At 43.4% G+C, this 26,861-nt stretch overlaps 2 protein-coding genes and 1 pseudogene across 4 annotated transcripts; 2 read left to right on the forward strand and 1 right to left on the reverse strand.

Moving 5' to 3' along the window:
- On the reverse strand, positions 1–11,475 carry LOC124031225 (annotated as a pseudogene).
- On the forward strand, positions 3,699–5,393 carry LOC124031228 (chaperone protein DnaJ-like). Of its 3 annotated transcripts, none has more exons than XM_046342252.1 (3): positions 3,699–3,844; positions 4,280–4,528; positions 4,897–5,393. In XM_046342252.1, exons 2-3 carry the CDS (start codon positions 4,297–4,299, stop codon positions 5,313–5,315), a joined length of 651 nt encoding a protein of 216 aa, XP_046198208.1. In that variant the 5' UTR covers positions 3,699–3,844; positions 4,280–4,296; the 3' UTR covers positions 5,316–5,393. The 3 variants fall into 3 exon arrangements, with proteins under 3 accessions (XP_046198208.1, XP_046198207.1, XP_046198209.1); XM_046342251.1 differs by having other exon boundaries at positions 3,701–3,840; XM_046342253.1 differs by having other exon boundaries at positions 3,719–3,823.
- Positions 5,711–26,861, forward strand: si:dkey-28n18.9 (sorting nexin-6). Its single transcript, XM_046342250.1, has 14 exons — positions 5,711–5,884; positions 6,245–6,349; positions 6,852–6,959; positions 7,402–7,462; positions 7,784–7,911; positions 21,034–21,117; positions 21,332–21,406; positions 21,490–21,520; positions 21,655–21,742; positions 23,320–23,359; positions 23,500–23,586; positions 24,134–24,223; positions 24,535–24,600; positions 24,780–26,861. The coding sequence occupies exons 1-14, from the start codon at positions 5,879–5,881 to the stop codon at positions 24,918–24,920; spliced, it is 1,110 nt and encodes a 369-aa protein (XP_046198206.1). The 5' UTR covers positions 5,711–5,878; the 3' UTR covers positions 24,921–26,861.

Genomic DNA, 26,861 nt, shown 5'->3' on the forward strand with positions numbered 1-26,861 from the left:
AATGATCCATAACATGTTTATTAAAGGTGTTTCTTTTCCAAGCTTACCTATTCCCTTCATGATTTACTTGCATTTGTTTGTAGGCTCTCAGCTGAGTTTAAGCTTGAGCATTAAATCTAGGGTAAAGATACCAATGCATCAAGCACTGAAAAATGTATCTGATGGTGTGTCAGTCAATAACCATATCCTCACACAATAACATTACTCTGGATAACTTAATTAATTAGCAATAAAACAACAGGAGATGCATTTTATTGTGGTTGTTATTCCATCAAATGTGTGCAATGTAAAATTTCAACATTACACATTAAAAATCCACAAACAAATAACAGAAGCTAATGGAAATGTCACAATCCCCTGGTAATCAAGACATCAGTCAAATGTGTGAAAACTGAATATCGCCATGACTGACATATCTTCAGTTTGTCGTTATTTTTGCTGCCTGTGTTTGAAGAAGGCCGTTTGGCACACCAACCTTTAACAAGGTCGGAGGTCACCTCAGAGGACCACCTGACTTTAACGCTGCCACAGAGCAGGGTGTGTGTGGCAGAGTCATCCTATCAAAGTTAGCATTTTCTTTGACTATGGCGTGTGGGTATTAGGGTTCCCCCACAACTTTGCCCCTCGAGTCAGTCAGTTGCTGTGGGTCAATTGAAACTTGAAAGATGCATTCTGCATACCATCCCCATCTCTAGTTCCATGGGAGAGTTCGACAGAGTTTGCCAGAGAGTGCATCAGTGAGGTATGGTGGTGATCCTCATGCTCTGGCTGGCAATAGGGTAGGACACCATTGGGGTGGTGGCGTGACTTATAGTGATGCAAGGTAGAGGCTGTGCCATGGATACAGCCACCGGTGCCACAGAAACAGTCACAGGTGCCATGGAAACAGGAGGCACCATGCCCTGGACGATGGTCTGAGCCAGGGCGGCCGAGAGCGGGGTGATCTCTGGGTTGAGGTGGGGCAGGGGAGCACTGGGTGGGGCGGTGTTGGATGGGGGTACTGTAGGGGCACCAGTGGGGGCCACTAGGTCCTGTTGGGTGAGGGTGACGGTACGAGGCTGCAGCCCGGCGCTGCTCAGGGTGGTATGGGTCTGGGCGATGCTGTGGTTGTAGGAGCTGACCGCACCCACAGGGGGAGCTAAGGTCTGCTCAGAGGGGGCTGGGGTGGAGGACAGGGTCATCACCGACACCTTAGTCTGGCTCCGGAACTGGGCATTCTGTTCCAGCAGCACCTCGTTAGTGGCCATGAGGTTAGACACCTGAAGAAGAGATTAAGGTGTTTGAGGAGTGATCTTAAAAAGGTTAATAGAATCATTGTATTATGTGTGGTTGTTGATTTATGTGTGGAGGGTTGTTGATCATCTCCTGTCTCCTACACTGACCTGTTTCTTCAATTCCTCCACTCTCCTCCTCAGCAGGGCGTTCTCCTCCTCCAGAAATCTGTACTCCAGGGGCCGAGGCGGGAGGGCCGCCTGCATCCCCAGCTCATAGTGCCCCCCCTCCGTTCCCGTCCAGCCGGAGCCCCTCCAGCCTGCGTCTCTTCAGCTGCAGCATTGTGTGGTCCAAAGGGGACTCCAGGGGCCCTGTCTCATACAGACCACTCTCAAACAGGGAGTCGTACACCGAGCAAGGTCCCCTGTCAAAACGACGCTGTCCTGAGGCCATGGAGAGGCAACCCCCCATCCCACCTACCCCTACTCCCCCCACCCCTGATATACCTGGATCTCTGCAGCCTCCCAGGCTGGGACAGCCCATCCCCATCATGTTACCCCCACCCCCAACCAGTCCGGCCATGCCCCCACAAGCACCCACCCCAACACCTCCTACCCCCCCGCCTGTGTTCACCATCCCACTGGATCCCGGGCCCATCACGACCCCGGCACCCACCCTGGCTTGCTCATACTCATAGTCCTTCTTGACGTGGCGGAACTTGCACTTGTTGCCCCGCTGGCATTCTCCCTTTAGGAAGTCCCTGCAGATGGGGACCTCCCCTCGGCTGTGTGGGAGGTCCATCGGGGACAGGCCCAGTCCTGCCGCCACTTTCCCCCTCAGCCTGAGGGGCAACTCCCCTGACTTCTTATAGTAGTCCTCATCCTCCTTGGAGCCGTGGACGAAGCGGCAGTTGGAGCGGACGCACTCCTTGTTCTGGTAGTCGTGGCAGAATACAAACTCATTCTTCTGCACCCCGAGGTCTGGCACCTCATTGAAGTCTGGGTGTTTGAAGCGGCAGCGTTTGCCCCTCTTACACACGTTCCTCAGAAAGTCCCTGCAGACCCCATCCGGGGCCGGTCCCGACCCCGGGCCCCCTGCTCCACCTCCCCCACAGTTGTTCCCATTTCCCAGGGCCCCTACTCCACCCATGCCCCCAGAACCAGAGCCACTGCCTCCACCTCCCACTGATCCCCCTCGGCCCTCTCCTGTGCCCCCTCCTAAACCAGACCCTGGCACGCCTTCCTCGCCCACACTAGTACCCAACACACCGCTGCTGCAACCGCCTGAGAGGTAGGCGCTGTCCCGGTCAGGCATGGCGCTCAGCCCAGCGCAAGGGGAACACAGCACTCATGTGTGTGGGCAAGTGACTTATTCCAACAGCCTTTTCTGTTCCCTGATAATGAGTGTAAGTCCAACGCTCTTCGGACCAATGCAATCCTCTACCGAGGCGTCTGAAATATACATGTCAAATTGGTTGTGTTATCAAGTTAAATACACTCTTACTGACAGTTATCAAGCTAGTTAGCTAAATCAATGTATACATAGGCAATGACATCAGCCAGAACAAATGCTTGTTCTGAAATCATTGATTGGACAAATACAGAAGTGAATAGAACGTTTAATTATACAGACCAAAGACCGGGACAGGACCATTAAACATGTCTTGTCTGTAGCTAGCTGTTTCTGGCTGTTTGGGAGGTAGTAGCCTAGCTAGCCGCTACAGCCGAGCTAGTTAGCTGGTTAGCTAAACAACATGTTAGCTATTTAGCGACTTAACGTTAGCAAGCCGAATGAGAGCTAGTTATGGCTAGATAGCCACAATATTATAACACCCGACGTGGTTATCTAGTTACAAGCTGCAAAGTCACAGCATGGTACAATTGTGCAAGCAAACTACAGGGATTCCACTAGTATGTTGAAGGTGTCTGATTATAGAGCTAGCTATCGTTAGTTTGCTAACAAGCTAGCTAGCTAACGTTACCTATGATTAGCCATCAGGAACTTACCAAAATGCTGCCTCGAGGAGAAGTATTTTACGCAGAAGAAACGATGTATTATCTACTTTCCATGTCAGCTGGTGGGATTTCTGTTACGAATGTGAGACGGCTAACGTATCATTTGAGACTTAATTCCTCTGGCTTTTCTCAACACATTCTCTTTGCTGACTATTGTCCCTGCTATGTTGTTGAACACTCCGGGTCGGTCCTCCAAAGACTCAAAGCACAACCCCCAGAGAAGGGGGGTCAGAACCATTTCTACCTCTATTGATCCAACATGTTCTCACAAACCGTCTGGCAGATTTTTGTGCCATTTACTGGATGTATTGGAGGACAACAAATAGAACAATGAGATTATGGTTGTAAAAAAATGTTTGTCAAAACCAACACTAGAGATACAGCGTCTGCGCTGATGATGACAACAGAGTGCCCTCTGGTGGGGGATTCAGACACGACGGGGTTTGCAGGATGACAGGACAGGTGACCCTGTACCTGCCTGGATAAATTGTGGGCGGGGATATTTACAGTGCAGCTGTAAAACATGAACAAGATGCTGGCGGTGGTTCTTTATAGCCTATAATGCCTAATTGATAGCTGCACTAATCTTTTAGGAGGTACCAGCTGAACTTTGGTGTGTATGTAGTTTGTCAAAAATAATCTTCTAAATATTCCGAGGAGGGACACGAATTTGAACACGACCGTGGCTGCTGCTTATTTACTAGACCTGGCATGCTATTAGCTTACTAGCTACTAATGCAAGCATTAGCAAGCCATGTAACTAGTGCAAGCAGAGAATCCACATTTTGATGAATAGCCTAGTTTGATACCAACATTTGTGTGTATACAATTTATACCCCAATACAGCGTTATGCAAATGGGTGTGTGTTGCTTGAAGACATCATATGCCTATGTACACTGTTGGTATGCTGACATGAAGCTTGTACGTTTAACTTTGCTTTTGTGTGGTTACGAGCGGGACACCACTCCTACTAGAGTTACAGTGAAGAATAACTAACTGTGTGTGTTACATTGAAAAACAGTTTTTCTTAGACTTCATGTCTTCACTGCAGCAGGTACAGTATATGCAATGCAACATCTTTCCTCTGGGATGCTGCTACTGGGCTCGTTGTGGTGTGTTGTGTTCCTATGGCCCTGTGACTCTGAGGCTACTACTAGAGACTACTATGAGGTGCTGGGTGTTCCACAGTCTGCCACTGACTGGCAGGTCAAGAAGACCTTCCATACACTGGCCATGACATACCACCCAGACAGGAACAAAAGTCCCAATGCAGAGAAGATTTTCAGGGAGATCGCTGAAGGTAAGGTCCTAGGCTCACAACTTTATTTTTCTCTCTTTGATCAGTAAGAGCTGAATATATATAGTACTGTATGTAATAAAATATGTCTTTGTATGTGCTAATATATCTTGATAATTTTAAGATAAAGCTGACATTCTTTGCAAAGAGTGTGTCTGGAGGTATTGGTTGCAACAGAGGCAGATTGTTTTGTCTCATACTGCACTGCACTCAGACCACTAAAACACCACATTAAACTTTCAGAATAGGCTACCTGTTTTAAGCTCAGGTAATGTAGCAATGTGTTCTGGGTAATTGTGTGAGTGAATGGACTGAAAGACTTCAGAGCTGCCAGTGCTATGGTAACAGAGTGCTCCTCTCTCCACTTCAAGCATACGAGGTGCTCTCAAACGAGGAGAAACGGATGCGGTATGACCAGATGGGTCATGAGGCTTTCCAGACTGAGGGGGAGGATGGGGGTAAAGAGGACTGGGCCGGGGATGGAGGGGGCCAAGGCTCCTTCTACTTTAACCTGGAGGAGCTGTTCCAGGGCCTGACTATGGATGAGGACCCCTTTCTGGAGGATGTGGGGGACTCCTGGAGCTTCCAGTTGGGGGGAGAGGATGAGGATGACCTCCATGAGTATCAGGCCTTCCTGGGTAGCAGCTTCTTTGACCTCTCGGGGGATCCCTCTAGCCAGATGGGGCTGTGGGACCATGCGGAGGGGTTTGGGGAGCAAGAGGGACAGCAGTTCTGCTGGAAGAAAACACATACAGACAGCAGTGTTGAGGAAGTGTGTGAGGGGGCATGATCTATTTTCATGGGCTCATATAATGTTTTCAGTCAGATGGGTTGAATGTGCAATAAAGTCACAGTGCCCTTACATTGATTATGTCTGGTGTTGATTCTGTCACATAACAGCACATACCACCTGTGTTCCATAGTATAAACTGGACATTAGAAACGTTATATACTATTGAATGAGCTGTGCTACTTTTATGGTCCAAAATAAGTTCCAGTAGTTTACCAGTCTGTAGTGTTGACTGAGGGGAACTCTATGGTCAGTTCTCCTATCTTTCCTGTACGGGTGTGGCCGTGGTCCAGACATATGAGTTACTCAGTAACACATTGTTACTCCCCTCTCTGTTTTTCCCTGCACCAGCATTTTCTTTGGTTTGGCTGTTTTCTTCCCCCTCTCACTCCTGCACTTTGACCTAAAGGAAATCCTGTGCCTCTTCAGTAGTTAGTGTGTCTCTGTTTGTGCACCGCTGCCGTTAGGAGACAAAGGATCTGTGCTTTTATATTTGTATCAAATTTACAGTTTCACCACACTAAAGACGTTGGGGGAGTGACTGCACATACAGTAGTTAGAAAATGATGGTAAGTCTGATGTGTAGTATGTTGTAGTCTGATTAGACAGTTTATCTACGGTTCCTGGTCATCATGTGATAGGCTGTCTGCCAGAGACACACCTTATGCATTTTACGTTTTAGCTGTGAAGAGAATTTAAAACGCTAAAATTAATCATACTGCAAGTATTGGAATGCTGATGTTTTTGTAAACCTGAAAGTGTACATTTGTGAGGGTGTGGTAATAATGGACATTTATCAGCGCATGTGCAGGATGATAAGCTACTTTAAGTTAAATGACATTCAATAGTTGTAGCAATAACCATGTCTCATGATGAATACTTTCTGGTGTTGTTTGGAGTCTGACAGAAATGATTGTTGTTGATTTCAGGAGGAGGCTAGAGAGGGGTCACTTAGTGTGAGTGCCCAAACTATCCGGGTCACTGAGGCCGTGAGAGACGGGGATGCACTGACCTTCATAGTCATATCCCAGAAGGTAAGTAGTGTTCAGAGATAAATTAAATGGTCTTGCAGCGTAATGTTGCCACTATTTTGGAGAATGACTGATTGTCAGAACCCCAGTCATTGGGACCTTAAAGCCTTGAAGATAGCCATTAACTGAAGTCATTCAGTAATAGTATAGTGCACAATTATGGTATATACTATACATTGGTCAGTTTCTTATTTCCTTTGTTGGATACAGTGACTATAAAGTTAGTATTTTTTCTCAGTGCCTGTTATTGTGTCCACATGTACTATAGCATCAGGAGGTTTTCAATGGCGTGCATGAATACTGTACCAAATGCACTGGTTTCCTGTTTGACTGTTGTGACATGTTCTCTCTGTCTCTCTGCTCTGTATCTCTGCCTGCCTGTCTGTCTGTCTGTCTGTCTGTCTGTCTGTCTGTCTGTCTGTCTGTCTGTCTGTCTGTCTGTCTGTCTGTCTGTCTGTCTGTCTGTCTGTCTGTCTGTCTGTCTGTCTGTCTGTCCGTCCCCCAGTTGTCAGGCAGTGGGGAATACCATGTGGCTAGGACTCATGAGGACTTTCAGTGGTTGCAGCAGTGTCTGTTCTCTCAGGAGGTGGTGCCTGGGATACTGGGTGTCATTGTTCGTATCCCACCTCTTCCTACCTACACCTGACACATGATCGAATCCTGACACTGACCCTAACTAGCAAACCTATAAGCTTCAACAGTGACTATACAGTACCAGTCTAAAGTTTGGACACACCTATTCATTCAATGTTTTTTCTTCATTTTTATATTTTCTACATTGTAGAATAATAGTGAAGACGTCAGCTATGAAATAACACATATGGAATCATGTAGTAACCAAAACAGTGTTAATCAAAATATATTTTAGATTTTTCAAAGTAGCCACCCTTTGCCTTGATGACAGCTTTGCACACTCTGCATTCTCTGATATACCACGGCTGTCAGCCAATTCAGGGCTCAAACCATTTCAAAATGTAGCTCAATGTAGGCTATACACCATTACATTGGGAATTCAAGCCTCATGAAAAAAATACCACTGTGACTTCTCTCTCTAGTTTCCTCCTCTACCAGCCAAGCCTCAGTTGAATGCACCAGCCAAAGTTCTGAAACAACTTGGTATGTATTGTCAACAAATATATCGCTTACAGCCCTGACCCAATGTACCTGACATCACACAGATATTTATCAATGCTTGCTAACAATGTGTTTTATTAACAGATATTAAGTTATTTTGATAATTTGTTACAAATAATTATGTTGTATCATTAATATGTGAAAAACATTTTTTTTTTAAATATGCATAACTTACATCCAATGAAACTCTACAGCGTTATGTATTGGTCAGTTTCTTGTCTGATATTGTATGAGTGGCCATACCCATGTTTTTATATTGGTTTGAAGTGAAAGATTTGGCTGTCTCACTGGTCTGTTGTGTAGGTTTCTTGGCCATGGGGGAGGACTGGCGTATGTACTGCATGGCACTGGAGACCTATCTCCAGCAGGTGGCAGCACACACCACGCTCAGCAAGAACAAATGCCTGGAGAACTTCCTCACTAGCTCAGAGGTGTGTTATTACCACAAAACCCTCTTTTCATTCTCCATCTGTTTAATCCTACCCTTTTCTCAATGTCCTATCCTCTCCTGTTCAGTTTGAGTCCAATCATCTCCATGTGTTTGACCTGTGTCTTTACCAATAATGACCTGTTTGGCTTCCAATTGGCCAGCTCCAGTTGTTTGTCTTGTACTTTGTAACATGATTCATTTAGTAACTAGGGATAATTGAGTTTCCACACATTGTTTAATAGACTGGCAAACAGTTTATGCACAAAGTTTATCAGTAAAGTTTATCAGCATAGGGCCCTTGCCCATTGGCTACATACAGTGAATTTGGAAAGTATTCAGGCAGCCTTATTCTAAAATTGATTAAATATTTGTTTCCCCTCATCAATCTACACGCACTACTCCATAATGACAAAGCAAAACAGATTTTTTGAAATGTTTGCACATTTATTTAAAATTTAAAAACTGATATCACATGTCCATAAGTATTCAGACCCTTTACTCAGTACTTTTTGAAGCACCTTTGGCAGCGATCACAGCCTCGAGTCTTCTTGTGTATGACGCTACAAGCTTGGTACACCTGTATGTGGGAAGTTTCTTCCACTTTTCTCTGCAGATCCTCTCAAGCTCTGTCAGGTTGGATGGGAGCGTCACTGCACAGCTATTTTCAGGTCTCTCCAGAGATGTTCAATCAGGTTCAGGTCCGGGCTCTGGCTGGGCCACTCAAGGACATTCAGAGACTTGTCCCGAAGCCACCCCTGAGTTGTTTTGGCTGTGTGCTTAGGGTCGTTGTCCTGTTGGAAGGGGAACCTTCACCCCAGTCTGAGGTCCTGAGCACTCTGGAGAAGAATTTCATCAAGGATCTCTCTGTACTTTATTCCGTTGATATATCCCTTGGTCCTGACTAGTCTCACAGTCCTGCCACTGAAAAACATCCACACAACCTAAGCTTCACCTTAGGGATGGTGCCAGGTTTAAATTTTGGTTTCATCTGACCAGAATATCTTGTTTCTCATGGTCTGAGATTCCTTTAGGTGCCATTTGGAAAACTCCAAGCGGGCTGTCATGTGCCTTTTACTGAAGAGTGGCGTCTGTATGGCCATTCAACAATAAAGGCATGATTGGTGGAGTGCTGCAGAGATGGTTGTCCTTCTGGAAGGTTCTCCCATCTCCACAGAGGAATTCTAAGCTCGGTCAGAGTGACCATTGTGTTCTTAGTCACCTCTCTGACCAAGGCCCTTCTCCCCCAATTACTCAGTTTGGCCGGACAGCCAGCTGTAGGAAGTCTTGGTGGTTCCAAACTTCTTCCATCTAAGAATGATGGAGACCACTGTTTTCTTGGGGACCTTCAATGCTGCAGACCTCTTTTGGTATCCTTCCCCTTGCCTTGACACAATCGTGTCTTGGAGCGCTACAGACAATTCCTTCGACCTCATGGCTTGGTTTGTGCTCTGACATGCACTGGCAACTGTGGGATCTTATATAGACAGGTGTGTGCCTTTCCAAATCATGTCCAATCAATTGAATTTACCACAGATCGACTCCAACGAAGTTGTAGAAACATAAGGACGTGTCAAAAACACATGATCTTACTCAGCCAAGATGTTGTAGTGACCATGCTTTATAAGCGTGGATATCGACTCGAGCATGCTTCTGTGGCACAGTTGATTTCCACAGGGCTACGGGCCAGAAAGCTGAAGGTTCGAGCCGCACTCCCTTCCTGTTTCATTACAATTTATTAAGAAGCTGTAGATAGATGGCCGTCTGATTTGGGTCTATAGGAGTGTGCTGAAGTAGACCATTGTAGGATCTGACTTTGACAAATGACAATGTTGTCTGTATCTAAACAAGGGCAAGAGAACAGACCTCAGAAACATTTCACACACTGCACTAAAGAGTAGCTTCAGTCGATGTCATTGTTAGACTGATTTTCACAATGTGTGATTTCCTCATTACACCAAAGAGAAAGTAGTTAATTGGTTTTGACAAAAGGTTGAGGTTGTATTCGCAGAGATTGTTGTCTGTGACACAACATTTTTTAGTCTGTTTTTATGTTGTCAATGTGGAAAGACGAATTGCTCAGAGTGCACCAGATATTTGTCAGAAAGATACTGGCTGAAAGAAATGTCTGAAGTTCTCCTTTTTTATTTCAAAGAAGTTTACAGATCAAAAAATAATTGCACAACAGCAATATAAAAAAGGAACTAGGTCAACTTACAGCCATTTAAGGCGCTTTGTGTGTCTCTGCCACACACAGACAAACATGTCTTCTTGTTACTTCACTAATCTTACACATCTCTTCTCTAGAGTGTTTGGTTGATTAACATCTGATCTCCTGTGAACAGCTCAGCACAAAACTTGTCTTACTGAGGTGGAGAGTGAAACATATTTACAGTCAAGTGTGTCAGATAAAACCACATTATACTGGACACAATATGAGATCTCTCTGCAGTATAAGGCTGGCCAGTTGTAGGCCTACTGTATAGGGGCTGTAGGAGCATCTGCCTATCTTGATGCTGGCGTACTCTGTTTCTCCACTTCTCTAGACTTACTGCTGCTTTCCGCATTCCTTTCATGTGGTCGATGGTGGAGTATGTCACTGAGAGATTCTCCGATAGAGAGGGACAATTACAAACACAAGATACATTCAGAGAAACTGCGTGCGCTGAACTATTTTAATTCCCACGAGGCCTATTTAAAGTTTATACTAGCGCACACACATTCTCTTACACTAACATATTTTCGTCAACAGCAGTGTTTCTGTCAAATTGTGGAGTACAATGCAGAGGGATCATCCTAGAGAAGAGATACAATGAGACTTGCACACCTCCATCATTAATTAATCATTACTACTATATAATACTACTTCAAGGCTTGATTTTTCCACTGAAACTGAGGCAATTTAATTCAGTAACATTCTCAGTGTAATGTGACGTGCATTATTTTACCTCCTCTTTTTGCCTTCCTCCTGTTTGGCTCCCACTATTTTTCTTCTCTGTGTTTTTCTTCCATAGGGGTCAAAGGGATTCACTATCTGAACTCATAACAATGACAACAATATTTTTCATCTAGCAGTTTTAACTGTGTGTGAAAGAAGTACCTTTGTTCCTCTTGTATATGTACAGAGCCACTCTAGCGATGGTCAGTATGACTGGTAGAACAGACAGTAAGATGTAGAGGATTGTATTGGGGTCAGAGGATGAAGGTTGAGCTTCTCCTGAAGTCCCCCTGAGTTCCTTCCTGGGCATGAACATGTTATGTCAGTGTAGCTGAGATGGCAGGGGAAGTTGCATGAGTGCTACAGCAAAGGAGCAGGCTTGGTCATTTGATTTATTACAGATATAATTTGATGGTTGAAACATCATTTGAGATTGTCAGACAGAGCAGTGAAAATGTAACTTTTGACAGATATACAGTATGAATATGTAAGGTTTTTGCTAGAATATCTAGCTCATATAGTAGAATTTCAGTTTGTACTAACCTTGAGGTGAATTTGTTACATTTGTAGTGGCGTGTCCTTTGGGTTGATCTGTTGAGTGTTTGGTGGTAGTGGGTTGATCTGTTCCTAACCAAGGAAGTTATCATTAGTGTAGTTAGTTAAAATAGTTTTGAAATAGTTTAACATGGCAATGAGCCAAAAATAGTAATAATGTCTATTTCAGCCACACCCATTGCTGACAGGTAATGTTTCTGTTTCGACATGACAATGCCTCCGTGCACAATGCGAGGCCCATAAATAAATAGTTTATCGAGATTGGTGTGGAAGAACTTGACTGGCCTGCACAGAGCCCTGATCAGCACGCTTCTCCCTACTTCCACTCTCAATGCAGCTGCAATGAATGAGTAGACAAGTGTATCGACAGCTCTGTGTTTTATTATTGTCAGCAGCTCATCATGTCTATTTTAATATGGAGGAGTATTTCACTTTCTCTGGTCATAGGAACAACATGAATTTGTGCATGAGGCAGATACAATGCGACTCGAGTTTCACCATCAGGTGGAAGACTGTACCCTCTCTCTGGTCAGTCTCACTGGAGGAAAAGGAGAGAGCAAAGACCGTGAGAGGTGGACCCCTCTGCTTCTCTCTCTCTCCCTCCTCTGAGACTAATGCAGTGTTCAAAACAACTCAGAAATCTTAGGCTTCAATGCGTTGAAGACAACTGGTAACTATGAAAAAAAGGAAGATCCGTCTGGGAAAAACAGTTTAACAGTTATCCAACTCTGAATTCCAAGTCAGAAACTCTTTCTAGAAATCTGACTTGGACGCTGACGTCATGGTTTGTTTCCATCTAATGATCATTTCTCTGACGTTGTTTTAGAGAATTTGGCAGTAGATCCAACCGTGAAGTGTGCCCTTCACAGATTAATCCTGGTTTCAACTGTACCAGGCAGCCAGCGCGTATGGCATCGTATTGGTGAGCGGTTTGCTGATGTCAACGTTGTGAACAGATTTAAAAAAAAATTTTTAAATTTATGGGGCGTTTCAGGCCCCGAAGTGAACCTTTAAACTAATTTAACTTTTTTTTAACCAGTTAAGAACAAATTATTATTTTCAATGACAGCCTAGGAACAGTGGGTTAACTGACTGTTCAGGGGCAGAACGACAGATTTGTACCTTGTCAGCTCGGGGGTTTGAACTTGCAACCTTCCGGTTACTAGTCCAACACTCTACTAGGCTACCCTGCCGCCCCCAACAGAGTGCCCCTTTGTGGCGATGGGTATGGGCAGGCATAAGCTACAAACAATGATGGCAACTTGAATGCACAGAGATACCGTGACGAGATCCTGAGGCCCATTGTCGTGGCATTCATCCACCGCCATCACCTCATGTTTCAGAATGATAATGCACGGCCCCATGTTGCAAGAATCTGTACACAATTCTTGGAATCTTAAAATGTCCCAGTTCTTCCATGGCCTGCATATTCACTGGATCGACGTGTACGACACCGTGTTCCAGTTCCCGCCAATATCCAGCAACTTCACACAGCCATTGAAGAGGAGTGGGACAAAATTCCATGGGCCACAATCAACAGCGGGATCATCTCTGTGCGAGAGATGTCTCGCTGTATGAGGCAAATGGTGGTCATACCAGATACTGACTGTTTTTCTGACCCACACCCCTTTTTTAAGGCATCTGTGACCAACAGATGCATCTGTATTCCCAGTCATGTAAGATCCATAGATTAGAGACTAATGAATTTATATAAATTGCCTGATTTCCTTATGAACTGCCACAAAAGTCTTTGAAATTGTTGGGTTTTATATTTTTGTTCAGAGTAATATGGTCTTGGAAGAACAACATTGGCAGGCCAGGCATATAGACAATATGCTGTGATAATGTATTAGACTTACTGCACAAACCTCATTCCTACAGAACTGTTTTTATTAGGTTAACATCATCTTTTAAAAGTCATGTTTAAAAAAACAAATCTGAGCGGTAGATCTTGCCTTTCTTTTTGACTGCGAAAGTGACCTTGAATCAAAATAGGTTGGTGACCACTGATGTATAGAGACTTTTGTGATAACATCATGTATGTGTTGATTTGCCAAAATGATGAGATTATGATCATCAAATCAAATCAAATTTTATTTATATAGCCCTTCGTACATCAGCTGATATCTCAAAGTGCTGTACAGAAACCCAGCCTAAAACCCATCAATGGTTTACCTTTAACAATGAGTCGGATGTTTTGAGTGTCACTGATTCTACACATGTAATCTTCCTGATCTCATTGGTGAGGTTTGAGAGGAATATTAAACATCTTCACCCTGTTTTTTCTGGGTTGATAGAGTTCTGTCTATCTCTGACTTTAGACCATGTGAAGCTGGAAGATAAATTAGCAGAGTAAGCCCCTCAGCTCTCGTTTTTGGTCGTTTTTGGTCGACCTTATGAGTGTACAATTACTGTTCACTTCGGGGCCTGAAACGCCCATAATTCAAATCTAAATGATTGTACAATGACTGCCTAGGAACAGCGGGTTAACTGCCTTGTTCAGGGGCAGAACGACAGATTTTTACCTTGTCAGCTCGGGGATTCAATCTAGCAACCTTTCGGTTACTGGCCCAAAGCTCTAACCACTTGGCTACCTGCCACCCCTTCACTTATTCCATATTTTGTTGTGTTACAGCCTGAATTCAAAATAGATTACATCTATTTTTTTTCTCACCCATCTACACACAATACCCCATAATGAAAAGTGAAAATATGTTTTTAGACATTTTGGTACATTTATTGAAAAGAAATACAGAAATATCTCATGTACATAAGTATTCACACCCCTGAGTCAATAGATGATATAATCAACTTTGCCAGCAATTACAGCTGTGAGTCTTTCTGGGTAAGTCTCTAAGATCCAAATTGTACAATATTTGCACATTATTCTTTTAAAATTTGTCAAGTTCTGTTGTTGATTAACACTAGACAATCATTTTCAAGTCTTGCCATAGAGTTTCAAGAAAATTTAAATCAAAACTGTAACTAGGCAACTCAACGTTGTCTTGGTAAGCAACTCCAGTGTATTTTTGGCCTTGTGTTTGAGGTTATTTTCCTGCTAAAAGGTGAATCTGTCTCCCAGTGTCTGTTGGAAAGCAGACTGAACTAGGGTTTCCTCTAGGATTTTGCCTGTGCTTAGCTCTACTGTGTTTATTTTTATCCCCCCCAAAAACTCCCTAGTACTTGCCGATAGCATGCACATCCATAACATGATGCAGCCACCATCATGCTTCAAAATATGAAGAGTGGTACTCAGTGATGTGTTGGTTTTGCCCCAAACATAACACTTTGCATACATGGATACTATAGTATTATTCCATCTGAAACTTGTTCACTTGTTCACTGAGGATAACTCTGATGTATATATATTATATTCCTATCATGAATTCTGTCATATTTACATTGGTCTCATCCCCCACACTAGCCTCTAAATGCTGTGACACCCTGTGGAGATTGGGCCTTGGTGGTCAGGTGACACTGTAAACTTGGTATAGTTTGATTGATTGGTCAATGGTGGTTGGTCTTTGGTTGAAAGGTTACACCTTCAGATGTTATAAATGGAATGACATGCATTTGTTTTCTCTCTTATCCTGTATCCAGTATCCTAGGCTTCTAGGACTCTGGCCTACTAAGCTTCTCTTTGTCCATGTTTGCCTGTAAATTAACTTTACAATCTATACGCCGAGAATAATCCTTTGTTAATGTCAGTATTGCCTCATAACTTAAGTTTTATGGCTTGTATGTGAACCCATTAATTTTGCAAAGTTATTAAATAATACTTGCTTTGATATTCACTTCTCATGACCATTCATTGATCTTAGTCAGCTAAATTGCACATGGTTCAACTGTAGTCTCTTGCATATTGCTAATTATCTTTATGGTCTCAGATAAACATTTGAATAGGCTAATTACTTAGTCTTATCATATACACTGTATATACACATGTCTAATATTACTGCCCACTACAGGAGCACAGACTGGCCTGTGTAGGCAGTGATCTCCTGCTGTGGGTTGTTAGTTCCTGACAGAGTACAGCTTGCAAATGCACAGTGTAAAAATCTTTAGATTACGTTTCAAATTCAGGATTCTGCATGTACTGTGTCTGTAGGCAATCAAATATGCAACTAGTGCCTCATAACAGAATCCTTTGCAGTTGCACTGATGATCAAATGAAATGTTAAGCTCTTACTTTTAACAGCGAAGCAAGGGCACTGTCTGTTACACAAACGGACAGTTAAATGAATGTCTTGATAAATACAGCAGATAAACGCAACAAGTAACGCATCTTGTGCTTGTGATTCTTCAGATGTACTGTTTTAATCTGCAATATATTCTACTTTATCTTTCAACAGCACATACAGTATAGTGTACGTGGTGTATATTGTTTTTTGCGTACACCTTATCTGATTTATTTTGTAAGTTGTTTGTCTCCATTACATTAAATACCCCACTACCTGCAGTGATTTGAAGGAAAGAGGTGATCAGGCACTGAGGTCCACATGACTACTGTGTCCTGATGTTGAGAGATATACAGCATGCTGTAAACCAAAATAGACTGTTTGTTCAGTGTGTTTTAAGTGTTAAAAGAAACAGCATTTGACATACACCTCCCCCCTGTGAGTGTTAACTCTGCTAATCTGATAATGGTATTTCAGTACTGTATGAGTAACAGTAGTCATAGAAATAGACTGGATTGTATGAGGACCATCAGCACCGCCTATCTCTCAGCCCACATCCTGTTCCAGGTCTCTCTAACAGGCCTTTCTCTTTCTTCTCTAAACAGTCATATTCCTCTTATTATAGTCTGTCGTTCTCAGCTAACATCAAGGTGGTGGCCCGTTCCTGTAGGTTCATGCTCTACAACATCCGCAGAGTACGACCCTGCCTCACACAGGAAGCGGCGCAGGTCCTAATCCAGGCACTTGTCATCTCCCGTCTGGATTACTGCAACTCGCTGTTGGCTGGGCTCCCTGCCTGTGCCATTAAACCCCTACAACTCATCCAGAACGCCGCAGCCCGTCTAGTGTTCAACCTTCCCAAGTTATCTCACGTCACTCCGCTCTCTCCACTGGCTTCCAGTTGAAGCTCGCATCCGCTACAAGACCATGGTGCTTGCCTACGGAGCTGTGAGGGGAACGGCACCTCAGTACCTACAGGCTCTTATCAGGCCCTACACCCAAATAAGGGCACTGCGTTCATCCACCTCTGGCCTGCTCGCCTCCCTACCACTGAGGAAGTACAGTTCCCGCTCAGCCCAGTCAAAACTGTTCGCTGCTCTGGCTCCCCAATGGTGGAACAAACTCCCTCACGACGCCAGGACAGCGGAGTCAATCACCACCTTCCGGAGACACCTGAAACCCCACCTCTTTAAGGAATACCTAGGATAGGATAAAGTAATCCTTCTCACCCCCCTCTTAAAAGATTTAGATGCACTATTGTAAAGTGGCTGTTCCACTGGATGTCATAAGGTGAATGCACCAATTTGTAAGTCGCTCTGGATAAGAGCGTCTGCTAAATGACTTAAATGTAATGTAAATGTAATAGTCAGCTCTTCTCAAAATGAAGTGTCAATGTAGGAGATGATTGTCTGACAATGGCATTATTTTGCATTGTAGTATCCATGTTCACCCACCACTGCGTGGCCAAATATGACTCCAACATCATCATTAAGTTTGCTGATGACAGAACAGTGGTAGGCCTGATCACCGACAACGATGACATAGCCTATAGGGAGGTCAGAGACAACAACCTCTCTCTCAATGTGAGCAAGACAAAGGAGCTGATCGGGGACTACAGGAAAAGGCGGGCCGAGCAGGCCCCCATTAACATCGACGGGGCTGAAGTGGAGCCGGTCGAGAGACTCAAGTTCCTTGGTATCCACATCACCAACAAACTATTATGGTCCAAACACAACAAAACAGCCGTGAAGAGGGCACGACAACACCTTTTTCCCCTCAGGAGACTGAAAAGATTTGATATGGGTCCCCAGATCCTCACAAAGTTCTACAGCTGCACCATTGAGAGCATCCTGACCTGTTAAATCACTGCCTGGTATGGCAACTGCTCGGCATCTGACCGTAAGGCGCTACAGAGGATAGTACATAAAACTCAGTACATCACTGTGGCCAAGCTTCCTGCCATCCAGGACCTACAGTTGAAGTTGGAAGTGTACATATACCTTGGCCAAATACTTTTAAACTCAGTTTTTCACAATTCCCAACATTTAATCCTAGTAAAAATTCCACGTCTTAGGTCAGTTAGGGTCACCACTTTATTTTAAGAATGTGAAATGTCAGATTAATAGAGAGTGATTTATTTAAGCTTTTAATTATTTCATCACATTCCCAGTGGGTCAGAAGTTCACATACACTCAATTAGTATTTGGTAGCATTGCCTTTAAATGGTTTAACTTGGGTCAAATGTTTTGAGTTGCCTTCCACAAGCTTGCCACAATAAGTTGGGTGAATTTTGTCTCATTCCTCCTGACAGAGCTGGTGTAACTGAGTCAGGTTTGTAGGCCTCCTTGCTCGCACACGCTTTTTCAGTTCTGCCCACAAATTTTCTATAGGGTTGAAGTCAGGGCTTTGTGATGGCCACCCCAATACCTTGGTTTTGTTGTCCTTAAGCCATTTTGCCACAACTTTGGAAGTATGCTTGGGGTCATTGTCCATTTGGAAGACCCATTTGCGACCAAGCTTTAACTTTCTGACCCCCACAACATGATGCTGCCACCCCCGTGCTTCACGGTTGGGATGGTGTTCTTCGGCTTGCAAGCCTCCCATTTTCCCTCCGGTGGTCATTATGGCCAAACAGTTCCATTTTTGTTTCATCAGACCAGAGGACATTTCTCCAAAAAGTACGATCTTTGTCCCCATGTGCAGTTGCAAACCGTAGTCTGGCTTTTTTATGGCGGTTTTGGAGCAGTGGCTTCTTCCTTGCAGAGCAGCCTTTCAGGTTATGTCGATTTTAGGACTCATTTTACTGTGGATATAGGTACTTTTTAATCTGTTTCTGCCAGCATCTTCACAGGGTCCTTTGCTGTTGTTCTGGGATTGATTTGCACTTTTCGCACCAAAGTACTTTCATCTCTAGGAGACAGAACGCATCTCCTTCCTGAGCGGTTTGACAGCTGCGTGGTCCCATGGTGTTTATACTTGCATACTATTGTTTGTACAGATGAACGTGGTACCTTCAGGCTTTTGGAAATTGCTCCCAAGGATGAACCAGACTGGGTACTGGACTTCCTGACGGGCCGCCCCCAGGTGGTGAGGGTAGGCAACAACATCTCCTCCCCGCTGATCCTCAACACGGGGGCCCCACAAGGGTGCGTTCTGAGCCCTCTCCTGTACTCCCTGTTCACCCACGACTGCGTGGCCACGCACGCCTCCAACTCAATCATCAAGTTTGCGGACGACACAACAGTGGTAGGCTTGATTACCAACAACGACGAGACGGCCTACAGGGAGGAGGTGAGGGCCCTCGGAGTGTGGTGTCAGGAAAATAACCTCACACTCAACGTCAACAAAACTAAGGAGATGATTGTGGACTTCAGGAAACAGCAGAGGGAACACCCCCCTATCCACATCGATGGAACAGTAGTGGAGAGGCTAGCTAGTTTTAAGTTCCTCGGCATACACATCACAGACAAACTGAATTGGTCCACTCACACTGACAGCGTCGTGAAGAAGGCGCAGCAGCGCCTATTCAACCTCAGGAGGCTGAAGAAATTTGGCTTGTCACCAAAAGCACTCACAAACTTCTACAGATGCACAATCGAGAGCATCCTGGCGGGCTGTATCACCGCCTGGTACGGCAACTGCTCCGCCCTCAACCGTAAGGCTCTCCAGAGGGTAGTGAGGACTGCACAACGCATCACCGGGGGCAAACTACCTGCCCTCCAGGACACCTACACCACCCGTTGTTACAGGAAGGCCATAAAGATCATCAAGGACATCAACCACCCGAACCACTGCCTGTTCACCCCGCTATCATCCAGAAGGCGAGGTCAGTACAGGTGCATCAAAGCTGGGACCAAGAGACTGAAAAACAGCTTCTATCTCAAGGCCATCAGACTGTTAAACAGCCACCACTAACATTGAGTGGCTGCTGCCAACACACTGTCATTGACACTGACCCAGCCATTTTAATAATGGGAATTGATGGGAAATGATGTAAATATATCACTAGCCACTTTAAACAATGCTACCTTATATAATGTTACTTACCCTACATTATTCATCTCATATGCATATGTATATACTGTACTCTACATCATCGACTGCATCCTTATGTAACACATGTATCACTAGCCACTTTAACTATGCCACTTTGTTTACTTTGTCTACACACTCATCTCATATGTATATACTGTACTCGATACCATCTACTGTATGCTGCTCTGTACCATCACTCATTCATATATCCTTATGTACATGTTCCTTATCCCCTTACACTGTGTATAAGACAGTAGTTTTGGAATTGTTAGTTAGATTACTTGTTGGTTATCACTGCATTGTCGGAACTAGAAGCACAAGCATTTCGCTACACTCGCATTAACATCTGCTAACCATGTGTATGTGACAAATAAAATTAGATTTGATTTGATTTTAGACTTGTGGAGGTCTACAATCTTTTTCTGAGGTCTTGGCTGATTTCTTTTGATTTTCCCATGATGTCAAGCAAAGAGGTACTGAGTTTGAAAGTAGGCCTTGAAATACATCCACAGGTACACCTCAAATTATGTCAATTAGCCTATCAGAAGCTTCTAAAGCCATGACGTAATTTTCTGGAATTTTCCAAGCTGTTTAATGGCAAATCCTAACTGATTTGCCAAAACTATAGTTTGTTAATTAACAAGAAATTTGTGGAGTGGTTGAAAAATGAGTTTTAATGACTCCAACCTACGTAAATGTATGTAAACTTCCAACTTCAACTGTATATACTAGGTGGTGTCGGAGGAAAGCCCAAAAAATTGTCAGACTCCAGTCACCCAAATCATAGACTGTTCTCTCTGCTACCTCACGGCAAGCGGTACCGGAGCTTCAAGTGTCGGACCAAAAGGCTCCTTGCCAGCTTCTACTCACAAGCCATAAGACTGCTGAACAATTCATCAAATTGCCACCTGGACTATTTATATTGATTTGTTTGTACACTGCTGCTACTTGCTGTTTATTATCTATGCATAGTCACTTCACCCCTACCTACATGTACAAATTACCTCAACTAACCTGTACCCCCGCACATTGACTCTTTACCGGTACCCCTTGTATATTGCCTCGTTATTGTTATTTTATTGTGTTACTTTTTTATAATTTTTACTTGAGTTTATTTGGTAAATATTTTCTTATTAAGTCTTTCTTGAACTGCACTGTTGGTTAAGGGCTTGTAAATAAGAATTTCACAGTAAGGTCTACACCTGTTGTAATCGGCGCATGTGACAAATAAAGTTTGATTCAATGTAATGAAGTGAGTTACTCGTACCCTTAATCTGTCCCTTTCGTGTGTGTGTGTGTGTGTGTGTGTGTGTGTGTGTGTGTGTGTGTGTGTGTGTGTGTGTGTGTGTGTGTGTGTGTGTGTGTGTGTGTGTGTGTGTGTGTGTGTGTGTGTGTGTGTGTGTGTGTGTGTGTGCTCCAGCCCCCAGGTCATCAGAGGGCGAGGAAGGGTATCTTCAATCGCCTGAGCCAGGCCATGGAAGGGATGAGGAAGGAGGGCCACAAGGTACCTCAGTATAATATTCTGGACAATCTAAACCTTGCACCTTCCACATGTCACTCTAAGGACAAACAAGATCTAACCCCATCACATCCATCCATACATTGACCAGACAATACTGTGTGTTCAGCACAACATCCACAATAGCTGAAAGTGTTGAGAAGATGTGTGTGTTGTCAGATTGTCCGAAGTGAATCAGTACATTCCATTCTGTCTCCAGGATGTGGATGACTTTTTTCAGACTGAACGTGATAACAACTTAACCCTCACTGGGTGCTTCAAATCAGCAACAGAGGTTTGTGCTCTGTACCCTCCTCTCTCTCTCTCTTGGCCTGTTTTGGTTGTCTGCAGCCCCTCTTATATCTTCTCTTTTTCCAGAGGTTCATTGATGTGGTGCTGACAGAACAAAGTAAGACATTTTGAGTCAGAGTGAGGTTGCGATCGAGTGTGGTGGCACATGTTGTGTTGTGGCTCAACAAAGTTTTAGAAGTTACATGTGTTTGTGGTTTCTGCAGCTGTTGCTAACCATGTGTGTTTCCCCAGAACTAGCAGTGGCTTGTGGACACTTCTCAACCGCTCTGCATCTCTGTGTGGAGCAGGAAGAAGACTCTGCTGTCCTGGCCTTCTCAAAGTGAGTGAACCACACCATAGATGTCATATCTACATTTACATAGAATAAACCAGAGGTATTCAAAGTTGGGCTTTCGACCCTAAATGCAGTGGGGCTGCCAGAATTAAACAATAGGATAAAGAATATATATATATATATATATATACACACATACAGTGGGGCAAAAAAGTATTTAGTCAGCCACCAATTGTGCAAGTTCTCCCACTTAAAGGGATGAGAGAGGCCTGTAATTTTCATCATAGGTACACTTCAACTATGACAGACAAAATGAGAATTTAAAAAAAGAAGATTTTTAATTTATTTATTTGCAAATTATGGTGGAAAATAAGTATTTGTTCACCTACAAACAAGCAAGATTTCTGGTTCAGATCACAGACCTGTAACTTCTTTAACCTCTTGGAACTACTGCTCCCAGATCCGGGAGAATTGTCATCAACTGACACTAATTAGCATAACGCAACGGACAAAAAATATTACTGGAAAATATTCATATTCATGAAATCACAAGTGAAATGTATTGAAACACAGCTTAGCCTTTTGTTAATCACCCTGTCATCTCAGATTTTGAAATTATGTTTTGTGTAAGTTTATCGATAGCCTAGCATAGCATTATGCCTAGCTAGCAGCAGGCAGCTTGGTCACGAAAATCAGAAAAGCAATCAAATTAAATCGGTTACCTTTGAGCTTCAGATGTTTTCACTCGCGCGACTCCCAGTTAGATAGTAAATGTTCCATTTTTCCATAAAGATTATTTTTGTAGCCGAAATAGCTCCGTTTGTTCTTCACGTTTGGCTGAGAAATCGTCCGGAAATTGCGGTCATGACAACACAGAAAAATATTCCAAATTAGATCCATAATATCGACAGAAACATGGCAAACATTTTTTTATAATCAATCCTCAAGGTGTTTTTCAAATATATATTTGATAATACAGTATATCAACCGGGTCAGTTGGCTTCTTAGTAGGAGCGAGAGAAACAATGGCCGCATTTGTCTATTAGGCACATATCACTCTGAGAGCCACCAGCTGACGCAATGTTGTCACTCACGCTCATTTTTCAAAATAAAAGCCTGAAACTATGTCTTGTGACACTAGACACATTAGGGAAGCCATAGAAAAAGGAATCTGGTTGATATCCCTTTCACTGCTCAAAAGGGACGCATAGGAACGCAGAGGTTTCTAAATAAGAGTCACTTCCTGATTGGATTTTTCTCAGGCTTTCGCCTGCAATATCAGTTCTGTTATACTCACAGACAATAGTTTTACAGTTTTGGAAACTTTAGAGTGTTTTCTATCCTAAGCTGTCAATTATTACTGGTTGGTAGGTGATCAAATACTTATGTCATGCAATACAATGCAAATTAATTACTTAAACATCATACAATGTGATTTTCTGGATTTTTGATTCCGTCTCCCACAGTTGAAGTGTACTTATAATAAAATATTGCAGACCTCTACATGCTTTGTAAGTAGGAAAACCTGCAAAATTGGCAGTGTATCAAATACTTGTTCTCCCCACTGTATATGGGGGGCTGTTTTTAAAGGGACTCACCTATTCCCCTATTTCATCTTGCAGGATATGTGTCAAGCTGTCTGAGGTCATAGATTCAATCAAGGTAAAATGGCATCCTCACCCTGTGGAAATATACATTTGACCAAACATCAAAAATTTGAAGGAAAAAAAGACTGGGAGGTTATTTCACTTGATTCACCACACATGCATTACTATTATGTTTGTCTCTTTCTCTGTGGGCAGAGAAACTTTGAGAGTGTTGCTGAGAACAACTTGAGCACTCTGGGGCTGGGGCTGGATCTGGAGTCTCGTTGCCAAGAGGCAGAGAAGGTCAGACATCATCTTTCATTACTAGGGCCAGGAGTTTTTCCTGTCTACATGACCTGACTGGGAAAAACTCCTTGCCTTAGTGTTAGCTGCTCAGTTATTGGTGAACAAGAACATTGTTCGGTGTTAGTGTTAGTGCTCACAGTTTGTATTAGGTCATGGTGGAAAAAACTCAACCCATTCAGCTGTCATAGACATAACAAATTGCACAGGAAACTCTTAACACATATTGTTGATATTAAAGGTCTCCTGAGTGGTGCAGCGGTCTAAGGCACTGCATCTCAGTGCTAGAGGCGTCACTACAGACACCCTTATTCAAATCCAGGCTGTATCACAACCGTCCATTATTGGGAGTCCTATAGATTGGCCCAGTGTCGTCCGGTTTTGGCCGGTGTAGGCCGTCATTGTATATACGCATTTGCTCTTAACTGCCTTGTCTAGTTGTTAAATAAAGGTTAAATAAAAAATGTATAAATAAAAAGTTGTTATTAAATATTATCTTTATGGATAAATAAGGTTGATCTTTGAGCCATTTGAGTGTGTTTTGTAGGAGATGCTGTACAGGAGGACCTGTAAGCTTGTAGAGCTAGAAACAGCCAGCGGGAATGCAGAGCGAGCCAAGCCTGTAAAGAAAGCTGCTGTAAGTGTTTTTGTTCACACAGATGGGGACACATCAGGCACTGCTTGTTCCTCATAGGTCAAGCAGGTGTCAGTAGTGCTCTCTCATCTAGAGCCAACTGCTTATATGGTTTGAGACTGTCATTCTTGCATAAAGATGTGTCAGTAAAAAATATAATTGAATTGGTACTGGTGAACTGCAATACAATTAAACAGTTTTTTACAATTTTTCCAATGTTCACTTATCAGGACTTGACTGTATATTGACTAATATTTCTGAAACTGTGTTATGTTCTGCGCTGTGTGGGTGATGTATTTTCCTTTCTGATTCAGATGGATGAATTGAAGGTGGCAGCTGAGAAGGAGTTTGATCATGTATCTGGAGTGGCTAAACAGGAGGTACATACAGCCCACTGGACTGCTGTCTTTCACCTCCAATGTTCACTTCATTCTGACTCTCACCTCTCCTATCAGCTGCTCTTATACAACAGACTGTTGCTTTTTGTCTGCTGAGTTTTGACTGAAATGTATTTTCTGTTCTATTTATTCTAAAGTTCAGTGGCGTGTGTGTGTTCCAGATAGCAAGGTTCCACCGTACTCATGTGGAGTTGTTACGCCAGGCTCTGATTCTGTGGTGTGAGAAGCAGCTTGAAACAGCCAGGGACACCTCCTTCCGCTACAGCCAGCACTTGCAGGCCTTCAAAGGGCTGGGGGAGTGACCACCACCGGCCAGACACCCCTCTGACCCACCTGAACACAGTTTGACTGTCTGAGCACCTCACACTAAATATGTACATGCATTGTCTATGTATGCGTCAAGCCCTGCTTCCATTAAACTTGTAAATGTAGGGAATTTAGCATAATCCTTATAGCAATAATAACCCAATAGCTTTGTCTCTCTCTCACACAGTCACATACTGTGCCCTCTGTCCAAACCCCCTCCCCCTCTCCCTAGCAGAGAGGGAGTTGGATTGTCAGTGTTGTGCAATGGTGCAGACATTACATTGAGGAGAGGAGAGAGTTCTGTGCAGATCTCTAGCCATCGCCACATCAGTAGTAAGGGTCACACAATATAAAGCATGATGAACTGATTCTCCAACTCTCTGGCTGCCTGTGTGTGTTTCTCACTCCAGGGTCATTAATCAGTGTGTTAGACTCCTCCCAAGGACACTCCCACTCTCTCTGTATTCGGACTCTGGGACTGTTCCCTCTGCTCTCCCCTCTGTTTGGTTTATATGCTGATTCAACGACTGTTCTTTCTTCTGGTGCTTCCTCAACTAACTGTGCCTGGGCCCTAAGACGATCCTTCTATTACTGAATGTGTGTTCTCTAGGCTGTCCAATTCAAAAAGACCACTAACCCTACCCCTTGGCACATGTTTGGATGTGATATGTATAAGCAATATGGTAATAGCTATGGTAGGCTGGTATTGCTTAAACTTCTTCAACCTCCCAAATCTCCATAAGTGGTTGGGGGTCAATTCTGGGATTGGTCGATCCTATGACTGATCTTTGTGCTGTTCTCTCCACTGTGGCTGATCCCTGACTCTTCACTCTATGCTGTGCCCTGTGTTGACTGTTGGCCATATCTATGAGGATGCTGCTGTGTCTTTGAACTTGTCTGTCTTGGTCTGTATTCTCTGAGTCGTGGGGAGGAGTAAGTCCCATCCCAGTAATCAGGAAGAAAGAAGGAGAACAGGATGTGGTAATCTGACAGTGAAGGAGTGTTTGGACACAGCAGAGATGGTCTTGACATCATACTGTATTCACCCTGTTCTGGAGTCAAGATAACCCAGCCGTAAAGCCCACTGCTGCTCTCAACTGCATTGCAATTCACCTATCCCATTTCAAATACCTGTATATCTATTTTACTTGCTTGTTAATCTGCATGCTCTGATTTGGTGCATGCATTCAAGATAGTCCCAATCAGACATGCTATTGCATTTACCAGGAGTTGGCTGTATGTTCTAACTATGCATGCATTCTATTGGTTTCCTCACTCTCCCTCTTCCTGTTTACTGGTGTTGTGGTTCCTGTTTTCTGCATGTGATTAACTATCAAGGCAATTACATGCAATCCCCTGTTAGCCACTGGCATATGTTTCCCTCCGTAAACTATACAGAGGTCACTGCATCATTGTGCTCGACATGTGGAATCAATTCAATCAGTCTGGAATATATTCTGTGCCTGATGCTGTGAGCCCAATTTAATACAGAGCTCTGTTCATTTTGTAAATCTTACCAATAATAAAATAATGCTCAGAAAATCATAATGTGAGAATTCTGAGGTATTTAATAAACCAATGCATTTAACAATTGATTTGACATCCGAATTTTGATTTCAGTTACAATAGTTTTGTTTGTGTTTTTTTTTTGTGATGCTTTTTAAGTGCTCTTATCCCCATGGCTTTGGTGCCAGTACCAAATCAATTGAATCAATTAGCTTAACAGGTTTTATAAGAGACTGTAGTGCTCTAGTAGCTTAGTGTGAGCACACATTGGCTGTCATTCGTTTGTTTTTTTATATGTAAGTACTTTATCATTCCTGCACTAAACATATAACATGATTCGAACACCTCTGGATGTAGTCGAAGATGCATAACACTGCTGAATACAACTATTCTGATTCTATTGAAATGCACAATAAAGATTTGTGAAGGTA

The sequence above is a fragment of the Oncorhynchus gorbuscha genome, linkage group LG03, assembly GCF_021184085.1.
Source record: "Oncorhynchus gorbuscha isolate QuinsamMale2020 ecotype Even-year linkage group LG03, OgorEven_v1.0, whole genome shotgun sequence".
Classification (NCBI taxonomy): domain Eukaryota; kingdom Metazoa; phylum Chordata; class Actinopteri; order Salmoniformes; family Salmonidae; genus Oncorhynchus; species Oncorhynchus gorbuscha.

Excerpts from the sequence above, each read along its gene's own strand:
- si:dkey-28n18.9 (XM_046342250.1), top strand. Across the intron at positions 6,960-7,401 it reads CTGGGATACTGGGTGTCATT|TTTCCTCCTCTACCAGCCAA; the intron begins GTTCGTATCCCA and ends TTCTCTCTCTAG. Across the intron at positions 7,912-21,033 it reads ACTTCCTCACTAGCTCAGAG|CCCCCAGGTCATCAGAGGGC; the intron begins GTGTGTTATTAC and ends TGTGTGCTCCAG.
- LOC124031228 (XM_046342252.1), top strand. The coding sequence starts at position 4,297 with ATGCAACATCTTTCCTCTGGGATGCTGCTACTGGGCTCGTTGTGGTGT. Across the intron at positions 4,529-4,896 it reads TTTCAGGGAGATCGCTGAAG|CATACGAGGTGCTCTCAAAC; the intron begins GTAAGGTCCTAG and ends CTCCACTTCAAG.